Source organism: Pocillopora damicornis, chromosome 3 (assembly GCF_964200805.1).
Source record: "Pocillopora damicornis chromosome 3, jaPocDami1.2, whole genome shotgun sequence".
Lineage (NCBI taxonomy): Eukaryota > Metazoa > Cnidaria > Anthozoa > Scleractinia > Pocilloporidae > Pocillopora > Pocillopora damicornis.
Genome location: NC_142672.1, coordinates 15,318,848 through 15,339,348, shown reverse-complemented (window position 1 = coordinate 15,339,348; position 20,501 = coordinate 15,318,848). Strand labels below are relative to the sequence as shown.

Below are 20,501 nucleotides of genomic sequence, written 5' to 3'. Positions count from 1 at the left end.
GATTCGAACTGTCTGCAGTGCAGTGTCTGTCGCCTTTGCATGCACGAGAGTAACTATGCTAGCCGCACGTGTAGCTGCACCCCTTCCCCGCCAAGGAGTTTCTCCCTGGCGGGGGAGGGTACAGCTATACTTACGCTATTTCGAAGCCTTTCGAAAACAAAGACGCAGAGGGTGCGAAACTAGTCGGCCGTCTGAAATTTTATAGTCCCTGATTGAGACAATTGGCGCGGCAGTACGCAGTCTATCTCAGTAAGAGTGGAAATTTAGTCACCTCCAGTAGCCAACCGTTGTTTAATCTCGTCACGCAATGCGCCCTTTCCACACTAGTCGATTGGGGAGAGAACGAATTGCGTGACGAGAACAACTACGGTAAAGGAGACTCCCAGTAGCGTCAGTAGCACTGTCCTTTGTATTTTCGTAGAATTTTGTAATACCACGAGCTATCATACTGTTTTCCTGTTGAACTCTGGAGCTATGAATAATGCAAACAAACAAAGAGCCACCAGTTCAAAGTATGCTTTGTGATACGTGTAACTTGAGAGCCAATAGTTAGTGAGCATAGTTACTCTTGCCAAGGAATCACCTTTGAACATCGTTTAGAATTTAGCTTTCATGATTATGGCCGGCGCCAAATTTTGGCTTAAATTGGAATTTCCTAACTCGCCACGAAATAATTGCATTTCGACGTGTATCACCTGTTTGGGTTTCGCGCTAAATCTGTATGAGCCGGTTTGTATGTCTAAGAGAAACCTTGAATACAACAACAAAGTCGGGACGGTGAATTGTGAAGCGAACATATCCTCATAACCTCACGACTCTGGCTAAGTACTCTACTTCTTCAGCGATCTATACATTCAACCATGGAGAAAATCACTTCGAAACCGTTTGTTTACCACAACCGTGATAGTTTAGACGAAGCTTTCCAGTGCTTGGCTGAATTTCGTGACAACGGGCTTCTCTGTGATGTCCTATTATGCGTGGAAAATAGAGAAATTCCCGCTCATCGGGTGATCCTGGCGGCCTCCAGTCCGTATTTTAAAGCCATGTTTCTTGGAAATCTCTGGGAGAGCAAACAGCATCGTGTTGCGCTCTACGAGATCGACGCATCGGCGATCGAAATGCTGGTAGAGTTTATTTACACTGGTGTGTTAAAAATAGAAAAAAGTAACGTGCATTCACTTTTATATGCGTCAGCTGTTCTCCAGTTTGAGAAGGTTAGAAAAGCTTGCTGTGAATTTCTTCTCAGTGCCTTAAATATCTACAACTGCTTGGGTATTCGATCACTTGCAGAAACTCTCTCTTGTCACGAACTTTTTGCGACAGCTCATCAATTTGTTGTTGATCACTTTGGAGACGTGGCAAAACACGACGAGTTCCTGAAACAGCCCTTTGAATCCTTAAAGTGTTTGTTAGATAGCAGGTTTCTTAATGCGTCAAGCGAAGACGAAGTGTTCAGCGGCGTTTTGAAATGGCTTAACTTCTCTCCAGTAAAGCGCCGAACATTCGCCTCCTCACTCATTAATCAATGCTGTTTGATGAATATTTCGCCTGACTTTCTAAGGCGAATCCTAAGAGATTCTATTGTGGAAGCCAGTTGTGAATGCCGGAAGCTTATTTTAAAAGCACTAGAGACTGTGCAGTCTTCAAATTTACAAGATGTTTATGAATTTCCAGGAATTTCACACCGTTCATTGCGAACTGGCCATGAAGTCATGCTGGCGATTGGAGGAGAATCAGACGGCATGACGTTAGACAGCTGTCAATGCTTCAATCCCAAGTGCAACAGCTGGACATGGGAAATCTCAGGGAGGTGTGGTGATCCCATGCCATTGGCGAACATTAATGATGGGCGCACTTTCATGGGCGTGACATCAAGTGGACACCATACCTATGTAGTTGGTGGCCATTCTTCCTGGAATATATTAGATTCAGTAGAACATTATGAATGGCCAGGAAATAAGTGGTGTCACTTATCACCACTACACATGGAACGAATGGGAGCTAGTGCTGTCCTTCTAGATGCCCACCCTGTCATTCTAGGAGGTTATAACAGAACATCAGGGTATCTGTCATCTGTTGAGATGTATGACCCTCTGATTGACAACTGGACATTAGTTTCATCAATGAGATCAAGAAGGAGTTATCTTGGTGCTGTGGCAATAGGAAAAACAGTGTATGCCATTGGAGGATTTGGTGGAGAGTGTGGAAATCTCTCAAATGATTGGTTAATGTCAGTTGAGAAATTGGACTCTCAGAGTGGAGAATGGCTGTCTGTAACAATCATGTCACAACCAAGAGCTTATTTTGGTGCAGTCCAGAAGGAAGGTATGGTGTAATAAGTAGATGTATTTCAATGATGTCTTCTATGATTTCTCGTTTCATCAAAATCATTACAAATCCTCAAACGTGATTGGTACATTAGCTGCTTTATTTTTCACTAAATCATTCTGTAGAGCTGTAATTGGACAGTTGGCTGTAATCGGACACCTATAATTGGACAGTTGAAGTGGCCAATCTTTCTAAGTCCACTCAACCAAATCCACCAGTCACAGAATTAATCACAATAACCATACCAACAACCATTTATCCTAAAAAATTGAGGAATTTCCAGAATGGAGAATTTTTTTACTTAAAGATATTGTCTTTACCAAAGATATTTGACCTAAATGTATTTGTTGTTTTTGGAAATTGTAACGGTTTTGATTAATTGGTAACAGGACTTCTTGTTGTCCAATTCTGTCTGTAATCATATTTGTGATTGACAAATTGGACTCCCGCTTTGCAGTTGTCCCATTTTGTTAATCACTTGTATGATTACAGTCTGAATTGGACTCCACTTGTTCCTATTACCAGTATGAAAAATTATCTAATGGCAAGAAGGTTGATAATGCCTTTCAATTTTGTTTTTAATTTACTATTTGCCACATTTATTTTTTTATCCTGAAACTTAGAAAAAAGGGGCAAAATATGAAAGCAAGAGTGCAATCTCACATCAACCAACAAAATCCTAAACCTAGAGGAGGACAACCTCTCACAGCATATTTAGGCATGGGCCAATAAACAAAACCCCTTACCCACTCCTCTGACTTCACCTTGTATATATGCTTACCTACCCACTCTAAATATACCTTGCTTGCATATGATTCTATTTAGTACACTGTATCTGTATTGTAGATTAACATTTATTTCCCTGAACATGTAAATGGATCCAGAGTTGTTCACAAGCAGTAATGACAATTCTAATGATGTTTTTTTCAGGTGTGGTGTATGTGATTGGAGGTTACAACCAGTCATGGTTAAATACAGCTGAAAGGTTTGATCCACGAGAAGGGAGATGGTACAATATTCCAGCCATGAAATTACCCAGAAGTAGTGCAGGTGCAAGTGTATTGGGAAATAATCTGTATATTGCTGGGGGATTTAATGGAATGAGAAATTTGAATACAGTTGAGTGTTTTGACACAAGGGCTGGGAAATGGATGGATGCACCTTCAATGCAAAATACTAGGTATGGAATGGCACTAACTACTTTACAGATATGAACTCATTTCAAAAATCGTAGTCTGTAAGGAAATCACTTCTACTGTAATTCAAGAGACCTTCTGTTTGAGCAAACTAAATTGTAAAATATGTCTGTAATGCTGTAAATATATGTCTGTTATGCTGTAACAACTGTCGGAGTATTTGTCTCAAAGATCTAGATGTGAAAGTAAAATTAGAAACTGAAGCCTAATATTCTTTTGTTTTTACATACTTTCCTTTTAAACAAATTGAAAATATAATTTTTAGAGAAGTTTTGATATGTTTTGGGTTGAATTTGTAACATATTTCTAAGGAAATGAGAGAATCCATTCTATTTGGTGATGTGAATTTAGCTATATTTCTTAGATTTCGGAGGCAGGGTTTATTTTAGAGCATGACTTTTCAGGATTTTTGCAATTTGAAAAGAAATGCAGCATAAAATTTATGACATAACTTCAAGTGGGGCGCAGAAAAATTTGCACTTGGATAAGTACTATTTTAATACTGTATTTTTTAAATCATGTTTTCCAAATATAATTGACAACAAAATTGATATGAGAGCTGCTGTATACAGTAGTCTCTTACTGTCTCAGTTCTCTTTATTTTCCTTGTTGTATCACTGAGTATACTCCACAAGAATGATGAAACACTTTTTGGGTCACCCTTTCTAGAAATTGGGCCCCTTGGAATTAAAGAATGGGACTAACTAGGCCATCTTTGACTAATTTCAAAAGTAAACACTCGATGTGAAATTGCACAATTTTGTTGACTATGGATATACAGAATCAAAGATTGGTCTCCATTCATAGAAAGATAAAATTGAGATAAGGTATATGTATATATTTTGTTTTGTTGGGAAATGATAATACAAAGTTAACAATCTGCTGCACTGGTTCATAGAGTTATTGTAAACATCAAATACATTTTTTTCTGTAGATATTCTTTTTTAAGGTATTTTATTGAAACAACATAATTATTAAGTATTTAAAGCATAGTTTGTTTGTCCTCCTAAAATGTAACACAATACCAAGTTTCTAAATCAAAATAAAAGAATTTTAATAACTATCCCTGAATTTGTGATTTTTTTGCCTACAATTATTTACCATTATATTTTTACTGGATATATTTTTTTGGCTTGAGCAGCAAAAGAATGCCATATTGGCAAACTAGATAATTTCCTTTGCTATTATAGCATTGCAGATTACTGTCTCTTACACCAAAACAAAAAAAAAGCTAAAACCTAAAATTTGGAAAAACCCTGTTTAAAAACTACAGAATATCCTGATATGAATACATTTAAATTATATCCATTTCAAGCTTTTTGGTGCAGAATGTATCTTATTACTGCACCTTTAAAATTTACATGCAAACTACAGAGATGATGATCCAACCCAACTAAACAGCATATTTTTCTTTCATTAACCTCACATTCACCCATTCACAGAAATGTCTCTAAGACTTATTTTTCACCAAATAATCTACTGCTACTTCAAAGATAAATATACAAAACAAATTTATCCATGCATAAACAAAATGCCAGTCATGCAAGTATCAGACTGAGTTTAAAGAGAAAAACTGTCTTTGTCTCTATACACTAGTTATTAATTAAAAATAGGAAAGTAGGGATTTAACATTTTTCTCACTTTTGGCTGTTTAGTGCTGTCATTTATACAGTTCTTGTAAAGTGACACAAATAAAAATAACTGATCCTTCAGTTCTTACAGTTCTTTTGAAGTGACATAAATAAAAATAAAAATAAACAGATCCTTAAATAACTGATCCTTCAAACAGGCAAAATACAGTAGGACAAATTTTTTTTCTTTGATTACTTTTGCAGAGTTTTTCTTTGGGTCCCTTCAAATAATCTTAATTAACCAGGCAAACACAGATCAGAGAATTTGCCTCCCAAGTCTTTCCTTTCTAGAAGTTGTGATGGGATCTTAGGAAAGGCAAGCTACATGTAGCCCAGCTGACAAGATCTTAATTTTTATAACAGTATCTCTTTTACCAAGCTAGAAATTCCCTAGCTAATTAGAACAACCTTGTTGCTGGGCTCAAATGAAGAGGCCTGTACAAAGATTATTAGCCTATAAGGATCACCTCTCTCCAAGCTTAGTCTGTTGAGCAAGAAGAAAGAGATGAGGGTGCTGCATGAAAAGTTGGGGCAAGAGTAACACATTAGTGCTTTTCTTGTGGGTTTACATGTATTGTGTTTTTTGGTTCCCTCAAGCGACTAAGCTCACAAAGAGGCACACCTCACAGTCCAGTGTAAGAAATAATTCACCATCATCTGTATGACAGAATCTGGACACAGTGGCCATAATATGATGATACAGCTAACTTCTTTCCTTTCAGTAGATCAATTCCGACAGGTGTCTTCTTTGTTTCAAAATTTACAACATAGGTACCATCCAGTTTAAATACATGGACACAGTTGTTTTCACTGTCACAGACCAGAATGCAATCATTTGCTCTATCCACTGCAATTCCTCTTGGGCACCTAAATTCACCAGTTCCAGGTCCAACCCTTCCAAACTGTCGAACATAAACACCATTGCGATCAAATACTTTTACACAGTTGTTACCTTTATCCGATGTGTAGAACTCTTCCTTGTGGTAGACAGTGCCCAACGGCGTGTCAAAGCCTTCAGGGCCATGCCCACCAAACTGATGAACAAATGTTCCATCCAGCAAAAATATCTGAACACGATTGTTCTCTGTATCTGTGACAATCACATTGTCATTTTCATCAACTGCAATACCCTCTGCCCATCCAAATTCTCCCTGATTGAAGCCTTTCTTGCCAAAAGTTGCAAGGAAATGGCCACTTTTGTCAAACACTTGTACTCTAAAATTCCTGCTGTCCATAACAAGGATTTTGTTACTTCTGGTGTATGCTATCCCAGTTGGACCCAAAAATTGACCCTCGCCATCCCCTTTTTTGCCAAATGTGAACAAGAACTTTCCTGTTTCATCAAATACTTCCACTCTGTTGTTAAAATAATCAGCCACAGCCAGTTCTCCATGTGCATTTGAAGCAATGCCCCCAGGATTTTTGAACTTACCCCTCCTGGAACCCTTCCGTCCAATTTTCTTAATGACCTTACCGATAGAGCTGATGTCAGAGACACCTAAGGGGCTGGTAGGAATTTTATCACTCATTTTTCTCCGCACCACACCAATGCATTGTTTTTCGAGGTTGATTTGTAACTCGTGGTTTGGGTGAAACTCTAGTTGCTCCTTACATTTCTGTTTAAGCTCTCCAGCATCTTCAAAATTCATCTGGCTTACTTCTTTCAGTTGTTGGGTGAGAACATCTGCCATCTCAGTCAATTCGTCAACATCTCCTTTCAGAAGAATTCCTTCAGCTGTCTCAAGACAAGCGGAAGAACTTGCTAGTAAACTGCTCAAGTTCTGTCTCTGATTCTGTAGCATCTTGTGCTTCTTCCCGTAAAAATCTTCAATATCCTCGCAAAGACTGCTCTCCTGGTTTCGAACCATCTCTACCACAATGTTGGCGGTTAAATGAATATCTTCTTTGGCTTTCTTCCAATCAGTTTCTAAGATATCTAAAGCTTGGTCTAGAATTGTTATCCTTGTCTGAATTTCGCTGATTACGGGCTTGCTATTGTCCACGGATCTCTGAATTTCCAATCGTTGTTGTCTGCCTGGAGTTATCTCCAAGAATTTTAGTAGGACATTGTTTGTTGGAAGATCATTTACACCTCCGGGAGGAACTTGTGAAACTCTCCTACATGTCGGGCAACGGATAATTTCAGGATTCATACGAGCCATGTTCTCCAGGCAAGCTTTGCAGACATTATGAGCACAGCTAGGAAGACATTTTGGTTCTTTGAGTTCTTCCAGACAAACAGGACAAGACAATTCTTCATTGAAGACTCGAGTGAGACGTGCTGAAACACTAGTTGCCGACGCAGCCGCTGCCATTTTGACAAAGTCCTTCCTTGAGTTAAAACAAGAGAGCACAAAGAAGAATTATGATCACGGCTGATGACAAACTGGCGATTTCGATTGAGCTTGCCAGAATTATCAAAAGGTCACTTATGCCACAACTGATCTACATCACTCAACGACACTCAGCAGATGTAACGGAAGCCGGTACAATCTTATGATGGAGGAGGAATGAGTTCTAGTTGTAGGAACGCCTGGTCGAAAATGGGAACAGGGATACCAAGCTACCAAAACTACCAAGCTACCAAAACTACCAAGCTACCAAAACTACCAAGCTACCAAAACTACCAAACTACCAAGCTACCAAACTACCAAACTACCAAACTACGCTAATGCAAGAAGTAAACCTGCTAAGTCGTTTACTGATTTCGAGGTTTGCTTTCTCCTAAAATGATTAGGTGCTGAGAGGATCGTTAGCTACTAAAACGAAAAGTCCTATTAATGGGCAGAAATCGGTGGACACATGTCGTAATGTACTGTTGCTGATTTATTTTTATTTATAATCAAGCTTATGAATCTACCATCAACATTGATTTTTAAGGCACGATTCCAGTCAAAGGCAAGTCAGAGTGGAGCTTCTTATTCCAAACGTTGAAGCTTTCGCCTGTAAGCTACGCAGATATCTGTAACATGCACTTCAAAAAACAAAACAAAACAAAACGAAACAAAATATAGATTCTGCAACTGATTTTCAAGTTTGATATTCGGTTAGTAAGCATCTAAATTAATAAAAACTTACAGTATTTTGACTTGTTTATTTTTGTATTCCCGTGTTTTACTCGGTCGGAGCTTTTGTATTCATGCGCCATATTTTCGATTTTACTGGGAACCGAGGTCCAACAAATGAAATGTGTTTTATTCTTACACGATACAGTTACGACGACTCTTTCGACCATCTGGAACAACAACGAAAAAAGAGCATGGCAAACAAGTCCGTAACAGTTAGTAAATTGAATATGAATAAAACCCCGGTGACCCTACCCTTGAGACTGATAAGTTGTGCTCTTGAGCAAATATTTTAGTCCATCAGATTTCTAGCGTGTATCTCCTTAAAGGAATTGATCCTACATATCAGTTATAAGCCATAACTTCTTTCTTGCTTTTCCAGCTTGACCTGCACGTAATCGTGTACATAACTGCAATGTATAGCGGTGGATATTACACGCATTATATGCAAAAACATCCTTGTTCACCGTCGTGAAACGAACTCGGTATTTACTACTATAGATTCCCACAAAATTTTAATACAATGTTAGAAGAAGACAGTTCTTGTAGAGTGAAATAATCTACTCCGATTGTACAGAAGTAAATTGGTGTTCAATTTTCCACAAATCATGTTGTCGTTACAGTTTTTACTCTGTTCTTTGAGAGAGATTATATTTCTTTCCCGGTTCTTCCTTTGCACAGCTGCGTTTCACGTCGAGAGTTGCTCAGTTTTCACAGCTAAGATCAACTTTTCATTAACCCTATCACCCGTGCGCCACTCACAAGTTGGGACAGAAAATGCTATTTGTTTGCATGCTGTCAGTCAGTTAACTTTCCCTGGTCAGTAAGTTTACTTTTGATTGGCAAAAATCAAACCGTAATAACCTCCGTTCAGTTGCGCTACAAGGCTCCGGGATAATAATTGAACGAGGATTCTTTTCCTCTTTTGTATCATTGCGAAGTACAATAAATGTTTAATTCGTATCTTTGATTGAAGTCCCTCGTTCAAACTTTGCCACTTGTTATAAATCCTGTATTCTATTTTTAAATTTTCCTAAACGAAATAAGAAAATAAAAGATTAGCAGCTCCAGTTTTTCTAAGTATGGAAATTTATCCAAATTTAATTAATAAACCATGAAGCTGGCATAAATGTTGACTCTGAGAATGACTTTTCTTTTAGGAGCATGATTTGCCATAGAAAGAGCTGAGTGCCATTCACTGACAGTCGTCTTCCGATGACTGAGATTAATGAATAATTAAAAAATATTCGCTGGATTGTTTTACTTTCCTCTTCACAAGCAGCTGGCCATAATTTGTTTGTCCCATCAACCGAGGCTCATTTTGTCCTATTTGTGACGACCCGGCTTGCAGGATCGCAGGCTTAAATTTAAGTACTCACCCACTTTTGGGAAAAATATTGTCATTTTCACAGAGGAAGGCTTTTATATAAATTTACAAGTCGTCTAGCTGCAGGCTGAGAAGCGAGGAGATGGTTACAAAGGAGAGAGTTAGGCCGTTTTGCCAAGCGCTCTTAAAGGTAACGCTAAATCGCTCAATTACATCAACGCTCGATATTTCACTTCTGAAATATATCCTTTTATTTAGCTTTGTTTTTACGATTTTTTATTCTCTACTTCTCTTACAGCTTCAAGGAGTTCTCCTTTTGCTGTATTTGAGAACAGGTACGGCTATTATTATGCAGAACAGAGTATTTTTCAGAACGCACAAACTCATTTTTGACGACCGCAAGCAGCGACTTATTTGAAAAAATTTCGTCAGCAAGCAGAAGCGTTTCGTTCGGAAAGGAAGGCTGCAAATCGTATAAATAGAGCAAAATTATACTCTGTGTTTTAGCCGCAGATAACTTTGGTTTTTATCTTTAATTTCCACTTTTAGCATCCGATGATATAAATTGTATTAGCCAGCAGGGCTTTCATATTAACTATACCGTGAAGGCGGCAAGCAGCTTAATTTCGTTCACTTTTATTCAATGTGAGCGAACTGGCTGTGACAGGAGGTGGGATTCATATCTTAAAGATTAGCTTTTTCCCCATTTTCGCTCTTTTGCAGAGTTAATTTTGACCAGAAATTATTGCAATTTAAGTCACCAGTGAAATTTCAGCTAGGGATGAAATGTAACATTATTGGGAGAATAACCCGGCAAACGCATGTATGATATACATTAATTTAGATGAAGGAACTGCTCAGCGCACCAGAATTCTACGCCTGTGAAACGCTCCTTTCATAAAGTCTTATCGACTCTTTCAATTTATTCATAAAACAGTCGAAATGCCTTCTGTGTTGATGTTCTTAAAAGTCAAATCACCGTAGCACCGAAATAAGCGAAATGTCGCCTGCAGTTAAATTTTGTCTACTGCCCTAAATTCTCGAAAGAAACACAATCAAATTCATATGTTTCCCCTTTTTTTACTTGAATCTTTTCGCTTTCCGAAATTTTAAAGGTTCAATATGTTGTCACGCGATATCTCATGCAAGATTTAGTTCAAGAGCCTGTAACAAATGTCGCTAGGAAATTTGGCGCTGTCCAACATCGAAAACTCGAAGTGACGGTAAATCTCCTCTATTGATTCACCTTGAGCTGAAAGAAATATGCGTATTTCCTAAAGTTTCCGATCGTTTTAATCATAGAAATATATGAGACTATTTTTCCAAAACCCTATACAAATTCTCTTTCTCTTGGATAGTATCAGAGCGCCTTAAACTCAGTACAAGAACAGCTTTCCGATATTTCTGATAATCTTCACAAATGAATTTAAAATGTTGAACCTGATCGTGACAAATAAACGGGCCTCGGTTTTACAAGAACAATACGTTTTTGGAAAATGGTAGAGACATATACCGGTGTCATTTAAGTTTAAAATCTGCTCTCTGAGATAGAAGAAGACGCCGAGAGGTGATTGTTTGAGCTAAAATCAGGAACGAAATAAAAGAAAATATATTGCTTACTTTAAAATGCAAATTAATATAGTCAGCTATATAATTATATTTTTTTTTCGATTTCTCCTCAGTTTCTTTAAAGTTTATGAATTCGTCGATTGAGAAATAATTAGATAGTAGAGACTTAGGATACTTGTGAGCGAAATCTACCCAAAACTATTACTGAGTCAACGCTTCTCGCCTAAAAGTTAAGTCGGTGCGGATGTATATTGCTTGATTTGAAAAGTGATGAATATCCATATTTGCAAAATTTGAACAAGATGAATTCATTTTAACTGCTTCGATGCGGCGTGCAACTGTCTATTTTGAATTCACGTCAGCATTCAATTTTAATTGCTATGTATTGGAGCAGCTATCTACCACCAATTGGAGATAACCAAAATAAATTTGCCGGAATGGTGCAGTCTTCGTTTTGTTGCCTTAAGTTTATAATATACATGTTTGTCAATCATAGTGCTCATATGACACGCTACCCTAAGTGTATTTGACTCGACTTATGAAGCGGAGGGAGGAGATTTTCCGTCTGATCTTCTCTACACTGATGGAAAAATTGGACTGTGACTAGTTTAACGGGGGTCGAAAAGATATATTACACTGACTTATCGATCATATTCCAAATTTCGTTCCCCAGTTTTACTATAGTCTCATTTTTACGATCACTGCTAAGTGAGTTTAGCTTTGAGACGGGTAAGGATATTTTAGGCTTTGACTTCCAGTGAACGTAAAAGAAAAAATAAGCGTCTTTAATCGCACGAACTGAGCCAGGCAGCTGTTCTAAAAAGAAAATCATGGACAGTAAATTGCTTGTAATTCTTTTGCCATCATCTACGTATGTGAACTTGACACTTTTGAATGACTAAAGAAAACAACAGCGACAACAAAAAAATGTTTGTCGGCTACCGTTGACGCATGAATATCTTCTTGTGACACAATTGCAAAGATCTTTGACGTGAAAATGACCGGACTTGAAACGAAATTAGTATATTCAAAGTAATATACTATAATTTGCTTGCTGGTGATCGCTGGCAGAAGTTGTGCAAAGTGTTACATTTAGAAAACTTTTGCTTCTCTTTCCCTCCGGTGGCTTCACTTTAATTTGGCACCCAATGCGGTATTTTAATTAAATGGTTGTTGTCTTTTTTTTCGGTGAAGCTACGTTTTATTGGCTGCCTTGACGAGGTAGCCTCTTTTAAGCAAATAAAATTGAAGTGGAAAATTAAAGCAGATAAAAACAGTATGAAATCAAGGAACTCTCGAGAAAAAGGCAAGTTTGAGTTCTCTGAAGAAAAGTCAAGGGAATTCTGTAAACGTAGTGACAAGCCTTTTCGCTCGCTGTCCAATGATAAATCCAGCCATTGTCCATGCTGACACCCGGTATCTGTCTGTGCGTTAATTTTGCTGCCATGTCTCTATAAAGTGTTGATAGCGCGAGGCATGGGAGGAGCAATGGGATCTGTTAATGAAAAATAATGACTCAAAACTTTTATTGTTGCGCAAGAGCTGTCATCGTCTAAACAGTGCAGTGGGCTTAAAAACACGTTTTAGATCTGGAGCGTACGAGCGAACATAGTCTCCTGGGACAATTACGAGTCGGTAGACTCATTCGTGCATTAAATCATGTCAATCTGACTAAATGAAAACTCACCGGTGTAAATGAAAAATATCACCAATACTAATTTATGATACGTAAAAGGGAACATTTTCGACTACTAATTTGAATTTGGGCGGAAAACAACGAAGCTTGAGTTCTTTATGGAGCAGTTTCGAGCACTGTAAAGTGACGATCAGTCAGGGCACAGGTAGCCCAAACTCCAGTAGTGAGATGATCTTCTTGCGAAGTAGGAGTCATGGCGAAATTTTAAGAGTTTGTCGGCGAATATTTACGACCGCTCTAAGGAATAAAAAAATACAGTCAAATTCTCAATAAAAATACCTCACCTTACTTTCACAGTGCATTGCTTATTATCTGAACGCTTACTATGTTGAAAAGAACCCATAATAGCGAGTTATCCATTTTTTAGGGCTTCTCGGCTTATGTGGTAAACCTAGAAATGGATAACTCGCAAGAATTGCACTATGAAAGAAAGGTGAGGTATTTTTATTGAAAATTTGACTGTATTTTTTTATTCCTAAAAGTGGTCGTAACTATTCACATTCAAACTCCCATAATTTCGCCATGAGTGTTACTTCGCAGGATGATCATCTCACGGCTAGAGCTTGGGCTGCCTGTGGTCAGGGTTGAATAAAATATCAAAGAAAAGCGTAAACGTGAAAATTAAAAGAAAATGGAACCTTATTCCCGAAAACTATTAAACACGAAATACTGCAATATTCAAAAAAATAAAATTGGTTGTTCCATTGCACACCTTATTTTGTCGGGAAAATTTCCGACAAAGGAAACAGATCACATACCTATTGCCCTCGATGAAGTCAAAAATGCAGGATTGCCGGACATCTTTGAAAACACCGTCTTGGAACTTCACTGTCGAAGAATACCGAAGAACTGATCAGGGAAATCTTATTTGTATGTCAGTTTATTTAAGAGAATCGCGAAGGAGGAACTGGTTATTTTTTAATTTCTGTAACTTTTTGATGTTTTTAAACCGGATTAAAACCATCAGTTGTAACTAGATACAGAATGAAACCATGTTTTCTAGTAACCATTTTTAGCAGCTCTGTTATCGGGTAATTTTGTTCTGTAGTAGTAACTTTATGACGTCATGTAATTATACGTGAGTAAGAACATTGAGAAGTTTATAATTTCGTGATCAGCATACGCTGTCAAACGATGCCTTGCCAACCAGCCTTGCCAATACTTATTTGTTGTTGCTTAAGTACAAACTGTTATTCAAGTGTACGTAGAGCATGAAAACAAACAACAATAATCTAAGCTGGCAGCGTCACTGCTGCCCTTGTTGGTGTAAATATCCCCTCGATTGTTTGTCTTAATGCAATAATTTCCCCATATTATAACCCTGTATTTAAAGCTGTTTTCGAATGCGATAAGGTTTCAATGCAGTAAGTAAAAATATATCGAATGTTTTTTTTCGAAAAATTTTATCGTGAGGTCTTATTAAGTTTTTTATCGCATGTCACTCACTTTTGATTCTTTTATTATTTTGCTGGCATTCTCAGTGAAAATACGAAATATCGCCAGCTGAATGCGTGATTTTAATGAAATGAATTTTTTGCGAAATTTTTTGCTTTGAATTAGGCAACATCAGAATGAACGATATGTTGTGCTGTTCAAGCGAATAGCCGTCCTCTGCTCAGTTTAAACTTTTTCGCGTTGTTTTACAGATGTTTAATCGAAGCACGTTCAGTACGTGCTCAGATACCTAATACTCCTGTCACAAATCCATTACCTTTGTCAATAATTTGCGAACACCTGTCATGACTTGACAAATTGTATTATAGAAAAGCCGAATTTACACGGAAAGCGTACTCCGACATCCGTCAGAAGGAGGTCATCACGGGTAGATTTCTGATGACGAAATCCGAGCTCGCCCGATGTTGTCATGAAGGCCCTATTTCGCATTTTAGAGCCGCAAAATAGAGTAGAAAGGAACAATTACTTCGTTTTCGCTCATGACTTTGTATTAGCGTTAAGATATTTGCATTTTTTCCGTTGCTAACCTATATGACAGATTCCACAAAATACATTTGACGCCTCCTTTTCACGGATGGCCGATCACAACTACAACGTAATGACATCTTCACGAAATCTGTCAAAAGGAGGATTTTAAAACACCGGAAACCTCTGGATTTCTGCTGAAATAAATTTAACGCAGTTACGTTCAGAGTTTAAGCGATATAATGTTATTTCTAATATGGTAATTGATAAAAAATTTTTTTACATTACCTCGATTGGACGGAGATTAAGTTTGAATATAATGTAGCAGGCGATATTACTTTTGTCTCACCTATTACATTTTCTCTATCTGCGTTGTGCCATGATCATCATTGAAAATATTCTACGATAATGTTTTTTACAATATTTAGATGAGGATTTTCAATTCTAAACGCAAGAGCGTACTTAGGGAAAGATCTACAAGAAACAGTTTCTCATGAATACATTTTAAAAATTCTTTTAGCTGACTTCTACATAGATAAAAATTACTACATAGATATGTTTCACTTCGACGATTATCTTGATAAAAAATTAACGGGAAGTTCTGGGAATCAGTTTTTTTTCAGTTTTGACAGATTTCGTGGAGGTGTTACTATGTTGTAGTTGTAATCGGCCATCCGTGAAAAGCAAATATCTTACGGCTATTACGAAGTCATGAGCGAAAACGAAGCACGTGTTCGTTTCTACTCTGTTTTGCGGGTCTAATATGCTAAATAGGGCCTTCATCACGAAGACAACATCGGGCGAGCTCGGATTTCGCAATCGGAAATCTACCCGAGATGACCTCCTTCTGACGGATGTCGGAGTACGCTTTCCAATTTTCCCTTTCACTTGTAATTTTAATTAGAGCTTTCCAGACTACGCCCATTGGAGAATGTAGCTTTGCAATTAATAATAATTAAATTTTTGAATTAAGTGACCATATTCATCTATTGGGCAACTGGTTCTTTAGATAAAGTTGTGTTTTGTCACGGTCATTCATAAATACAGAAATTCTAAATTTAGATCGGGAGGGGAAGCGTGAACGCTTTGTTCATACTGAGAATAATCAAAAGTAATTTTAACTTTCTAAAATTTTCGTCCAGGAAAGTCGTTGCATAATACTTCGTGAAGCCATTGTTGAATCTGTAGATGCACATATCGTAAAGCGAAACTAAAAATGTTCAAAATCCGCCAACAGCAGCCAAATGTACGCGCTCTTCTCCCTTGTTCTGAAAGCTTAAATAAAGAACAAATAAATTATAACAAAACACTAAAATAATAATAAAAAAAAGCTTTCTGACTGATTCGTTCAAGTCAAAGTGCACCAAGAAGTTGCATTCCCTAACATGCACGTTTGTGGTTTCTGTATATCTGTCAATCTTAAGTTCATTATTGCATCGTCCTCTGGCCTGGTCCACGGTGCTTGACGAAGTATCATGCACTTGGCATCACGAACGCTTCGCAGCAATAGGGCATGGACGCCTGAGTAGGAGACTGGGTACGCCCTTTCGTTTAACTGAAGAAACGAGAGAATGTGTTAAAATTTACACGTGAACTACACTAGAGAAACCATTGAGTGTAGGGAACCATACAACATGGCGCAAGACTTATTAGTTGATACTGCATTTTTGCACGAATTCTCGTACCAAATACCACTATAAGGTGTGAACAACCCGATCAAATTGTAAGGCTGGCACTACATAAAATGATTAATGCTAAGTATCTTTTATTGGAATACGGTCGACGAACGGATTAATTGGCCCTGAAAAAGAATTTCCAAGTTGTAACTAAAGGGTACTTTGCTATAATGGCGGCACTCGCTAAACCTTCGACGGGTCTCATTTTTTAATCTTACCACAGACGACCAAATGCAAATCTTCTAGCTCTCTCAGAACTAGGAACATTAATCAGAAAGAGGAACTAGCTTTTATTCCGAAACCATTTATTTCGTTGTTCTTCAAATTAATAAGACATCATAACATTCTACTGACTGCCGTTTGGAACGGCATTTCTATATTCCTTTTTGCTACAATGAGCCTCTATAATAGCTCAAACTTTATTTTGACATTAAACTTATCATGTTATTTTTCCTATCGTTTTGGTTTTCGTTGTTTCACTGATTTTGTTTTGTTGTGTTTAGTTGTGTTTTTACATTTTACATCAGGTTTCATTGCTGGGGAATATCTTTACATTATCAACACAACCTCAGCACAGATAAAGATAAAGGGGATAAGTAATGTAACCAGCGGAAAGATTGAAGATAAAACTTTCCATGGTCCTAACAACGGAATTTGGAACTACTCTGTGGCAGCGTTTAATTTCACTTCAAGTGAAGCCAAAGATATCTTTCATGAAAAAAACAAAATATCTATCCGTGGTACGAATGCCCTTTCTGTGATCGTTCAGGGCAATTTTACGGTGGGAACTGATTTAGATGTGAGTGGTAAAGATGTCAGTTTTACCTCAAACGATAAACAACTGTTTTGGCTCGGAGGATTTATACGGATGAATAAAACTTGCTGTACATTGGGTAAGTAAACGTTTCATTCAAGTATCGTAAGTGTGCATGTAATAAGGAGAGAAAGACAGGAAAATTTTGGTGAAATTCTAGTTAAGTAATTTTGATTCAGTATTCTTGAATTGAGTATCGAGATTAATCCTGGATTGCTTACTTCGCTCTGTGATTGGTTTAGAAAACTCTCGCCATCATCTCAACCACCTCGGTCACACGTTTTCCCGCGCTTCGAACTGGTTGCCTGTTTTTACTTTGAATTTCCATTGTGATAACTTTGATTTTGGATTTTTTGACACTTAATTCAAAACTCCTCCATGTACAGCCAATAAAAAGAAAATAATCAAACAAATGAATCAACGAATGTATGAATAAACAAATAGATAAATGGATATTAAATAGATTGAAATAAAATGCATAAATGATAATTTTTTTATATATGATTACTGTCTCTACTGTCTTTCCATTAAATACCCCGAATCAAAGGAAACTTTCTTGATTGAATGAATCAAAAGTTATCAGCAGTATCACTTTGGTGCACAGTTGTTCAAGCAACTGTAGATTCCAACATTCCTTTTGTGTTTCTGTACTAATTACAGTTTTTCTCTCCTTCGGTTTATTGATAGGTGCGGGGCCTGGTGGAGCCTTTAGCTATCACGGTGGTGGTCATGGCGGCAGAGGGGGAGGTTTTTATCAGGACAGGAACACAACTAGACTGTACGGGTGGAATTACTTCGATACCATTTACCTACTAGGCGGCAGCACAGGTGAGATCGTTAATCCAGGCAATGATTAAAGGTTGTTGATTTAATTTCCACGAGCGATGGAAAATAAGAAACACATTTTGGAATCCTTGTCAAACTGAGCCTCAGGCTTTCAGCGAGATGGGTCATGTTAAGCCGGTTACTTTCAAAAAAATCGTTTTATTTTCAGTGCTATTGAGTTAGAAAAAACAGTCAATTAAAATTTTCGAAAGAAAAATTTCAAAACCTTAATAAGAACGCGTGATACGGTTGATAAAATAATGTTTTGGGGGAGCCTATACCGAAGTGCAAAAGGTGTAACAATCGCAAAGGCCTCCAGCAGGGTTTTCGCGTGCTCTCGTCGGCCTTCAACAGAGTTTTCACGGGTTTTCGTCAGCCTCCAGCACAGCTTTCGCGGGGTTTTGTCAGCCTCCAGCAGAGTTTTCTTGGGCTTTCGTCGGCCTCTAGCAGAAGTTTTGGCGGGCTTTCGTCCGTACAGTGGGGAACACTTAATCGGTTTTAATCTTAGGTGTTCGCTCTGTGAATACTGCTCGCCAGGATAATCCCCGATTCCGAAAGAGTTCCACAGTACGAATTAAGGTCCTAGAAAAATGCCCAAGACAGGGGAAGGAGGTTTCAACGGGAGGTCGAACGAATCAGATGACAATGAATTTCATGATCAGAGTGTCCATTCTTAGTTTGAATCTAAAGCACTTACCTATTGTTTACCAAAATCCTATACTATAATTGTAATTGTGAAAACAAATTAAAGGTGTGGTTAATTAGACCGTACGGAAGCGAGCTTTGTTAATCTTTGCTTTCAGGATGTTAAATATCGGTTGAAGATTCGTCTCAACAGTGGAGATGGGTGTAGGCACTATTGACTTTAGGTCAATTGAGGGGAAAATCGACCAGAAGCTCGATTGAATTTAATGATAACGTTCGTTTGTTCAATCTAGTCTAGTTTAGTTGAGTCCAGTCCAAACAGTCTGTCTGGAGACTACGCGTTCGATAAAAGCTTTTCTGTTTCATTGTTATGCGTTATTAGTACACGTTTCTTTACTCAGCGAAATCTCAATATTTCACGAGGTTTCCTTTCTTTTCCCTCAAATTTAAGTTACAAATGTTTCCTCTCCCTCTTTCCTCTATACAGGAACGAATTTGTTCTCTAGCAAAGCAGGGTCTGGCGGTGGAGCTATAGAATTGAAGGCAATCGGTGGAACACTAACCCTGAGTAAGAATCAATCACTTTTCTACATTATGATGTGACATACATATATATCAAATATATAGTATTTTCCTGGTACTGGGCATCGATCTTGGAGTTCCATAGCAAACGCCGTTTTATTTTGGCGATCAGGGTCGCGCATTAAAATGCAACGCAATTGCACCCTTCAATGCAGAAACCTTTCATCATTCCGAAAAGAGCGCCTCAAAATATATTTTAAACAGGCGAGCTATCATTAGCCTACTTAGAATTTGTAATGTGACAAGAGGACCCATACTTGGATTTACATCGGCAAGGGTAGTGCCTAACTTGGGTGGTGCTTAAAACTTATGTAAATTTCTCTCCCATCATTTCACCCGAGAGTGACTCTGACTGAATAGTAAAAGCGCTATTTTGGATTTTGAACTGTTCTGGTCATATTCCTCATCAGCTATCGTCGGTTTTGAATACAAGCGTTTTCCCGTTTAATCCCCCGATGAAAGCTCAGTGTGGGCCATTTGTGTTAAGTGTTTGAGAGGCTCTGGAAAAATTATGTCATCTACTCAACAAAAGCCTACTGTTAAGTCTGAGAATTTTAGGAACATATCTAAACAAGTTCTGAGGTTTGTTTGCGTGTCTCACTTAAGTGGTCATGCTATTCTCAAGCTTTGACAAATTTTGTAATTAAAGAGGCTAAGTGAGGGGTTTGGTGTTATCGAAGAAATTAACAATTACAAAATTGTTCAACTTTGCCATTTTTAATCCGAGTTAATCCTTTCTATTCTCCACTATCCCCATTTTTTTAATGTTTTCCTACCTGTCTGGTTTCTGGTTTCAGGCAATTAATTTAAGGTTTCCATTTTTTTTTTTTTTAGAGGTGATTCTCTTTGACGCGCAAAATGACCCCAGCTCCTTTACTGGCGTAGACGACTCTCACTGAAAAGTTTCTTTTTTTACGACTTCATTTAATATATGTGTTAACGGGACTCTCTTTTTCCAGATGCTGCAATTAAGGCTGATGGTTACTCGACTGGCAACACAAGTGATGATCACTGTGCAGGGGGCAGTTCAGGAGGATTGATACGACTACAAGGAAATAGGGTAAATGCAAAAAAAGGGAACAACAATAACTGATAAACGTACGTGAACCGTGTGTTTGCCAGAAGGACAAATGCATCATACGGAATATGATACATGCAACATGGTTTCTTAAAAGGGTTTTTTTTCTCTTTGATCTAAGATGCAAAAATATTTTCGTTAGTGGACTA

General features: G+C 37.8%; 3 protein-coding genes and 1 long non-coding RNA gene across 9 annotated transcripts in view; 2 read left to right on the top strand and 2 right to left on the bottom strand.

Annotated features, from left to right (window-relative positions):
* Position 1: 1 nt before the first annotated feature.
* Positions 2–4,587, top strand: LOC113666962 (kelch-like protein 17). Its single transcript, XM_027182756.2, has 2 exons — positions 2–2,325; positions 3,259–4,587. Exons 1-2 carry the CDS (start codon positions 861–863, stop codon positions 3,540–3,542), a joined length of 1,749 nt encoding a protein of 582 aa, XP_027038557.2. The 5' UTR covers positions 2–860; the 3' UTR covers positions 3,543–4,587.
* Positions 4,588–4,632: 45 nt separating this feature from the next.
* On the bottom strand, positions 4,633–7,651 carry LOC113666963 (uncharacterized). Its single transcript, XM_027182757.2, has one exon. The coding sequence runs from the start codon at positions 7,468–7,470 to the stop codon at positions 5,809–5,811; it is 1,662 nt and encodes a 553-aa protein (XP_027038558.2). The 5' UTR covers positions 7,471–7,651; the 3' UTR covers positions 4,633–5,808.
* A 1,812-nt stretch (positions 7,652–9,463) lies between these two features.
* LOC113666971 (uncharacterized) overlaps positions 9,464–20,501 on the top strand; it is a 45,107-nt gene continuing 34,069 nt past the window's right edge. For 5 of the 6 annotated variants that reach the window (XM_089201533.1, XM_089201535.1, XM_089201536.1 and 2 more), the window contains exons 1-6: positions 9,473–9,737; positions 9,846–9,882; positions 16,936–17,301; positions 17,910–18,050; positions 19,180–19,260; positions 20,234–20,334. In XM_089201533.1, the coding sequence (XP_089057659.1) occupies positions 9,690–9,737; positions 9,846–9,882; positions 16,936–17,301; positions 17,910–18,050; positions 19,180–19,260; positions 20,234–20,334 (774 nt within the window). In that variant the 5' untranslated portion in view covers positions 9,473–9,689. Of the gene's footprint in view, positions 9,738–9,845; positions 9,883–16,935; positions 17,302–17,909; positions 18,051–19,179; positions 19,261–20,233; positions 20,335–20,501 lie in introns of all 6 variants that reach the window. The other variant, XM_089201534.1, reaches the window with a different exon arrangement.
* Positions 12,244–13,861, bottom strand: LOC149048474 (uncharacterized). Its single transcript, XR_016185213.1, has 2 exons — positions 13,571–13,861; positions 12,244–12,611 (listed from the first exon to the last, which is right to left on the bottom strand). It is a non-coding gene; the product is annotated as an uncharacterized LOC149048474 (long non-coding RNA).

Bases quoted from the DNA above. Each gene is read 5' to 3' on its own strand.
- LOC113666962 (XM_027182756.2), top strand. From the start codon at position 861: ATGGAGAAAATCACTTCGAAACCGTTTGTTTACCACAACCGTGATAGT. The intron at 2,326-3,258 runs GTATGGTGTAAT...TGTTTTTTTCAG, and splicing joins TGGTGCAGTCCAGAAGGAAG to GTGTGGTGTATGTGATTGGA.
- LOC113666963 (XM_027182757.2), bottom strand. From the start codon at position 7,470: ATGGCAGCGGCTGCGTCGGCAACTAGTGTTTCAGCACGTCTCACTCGA.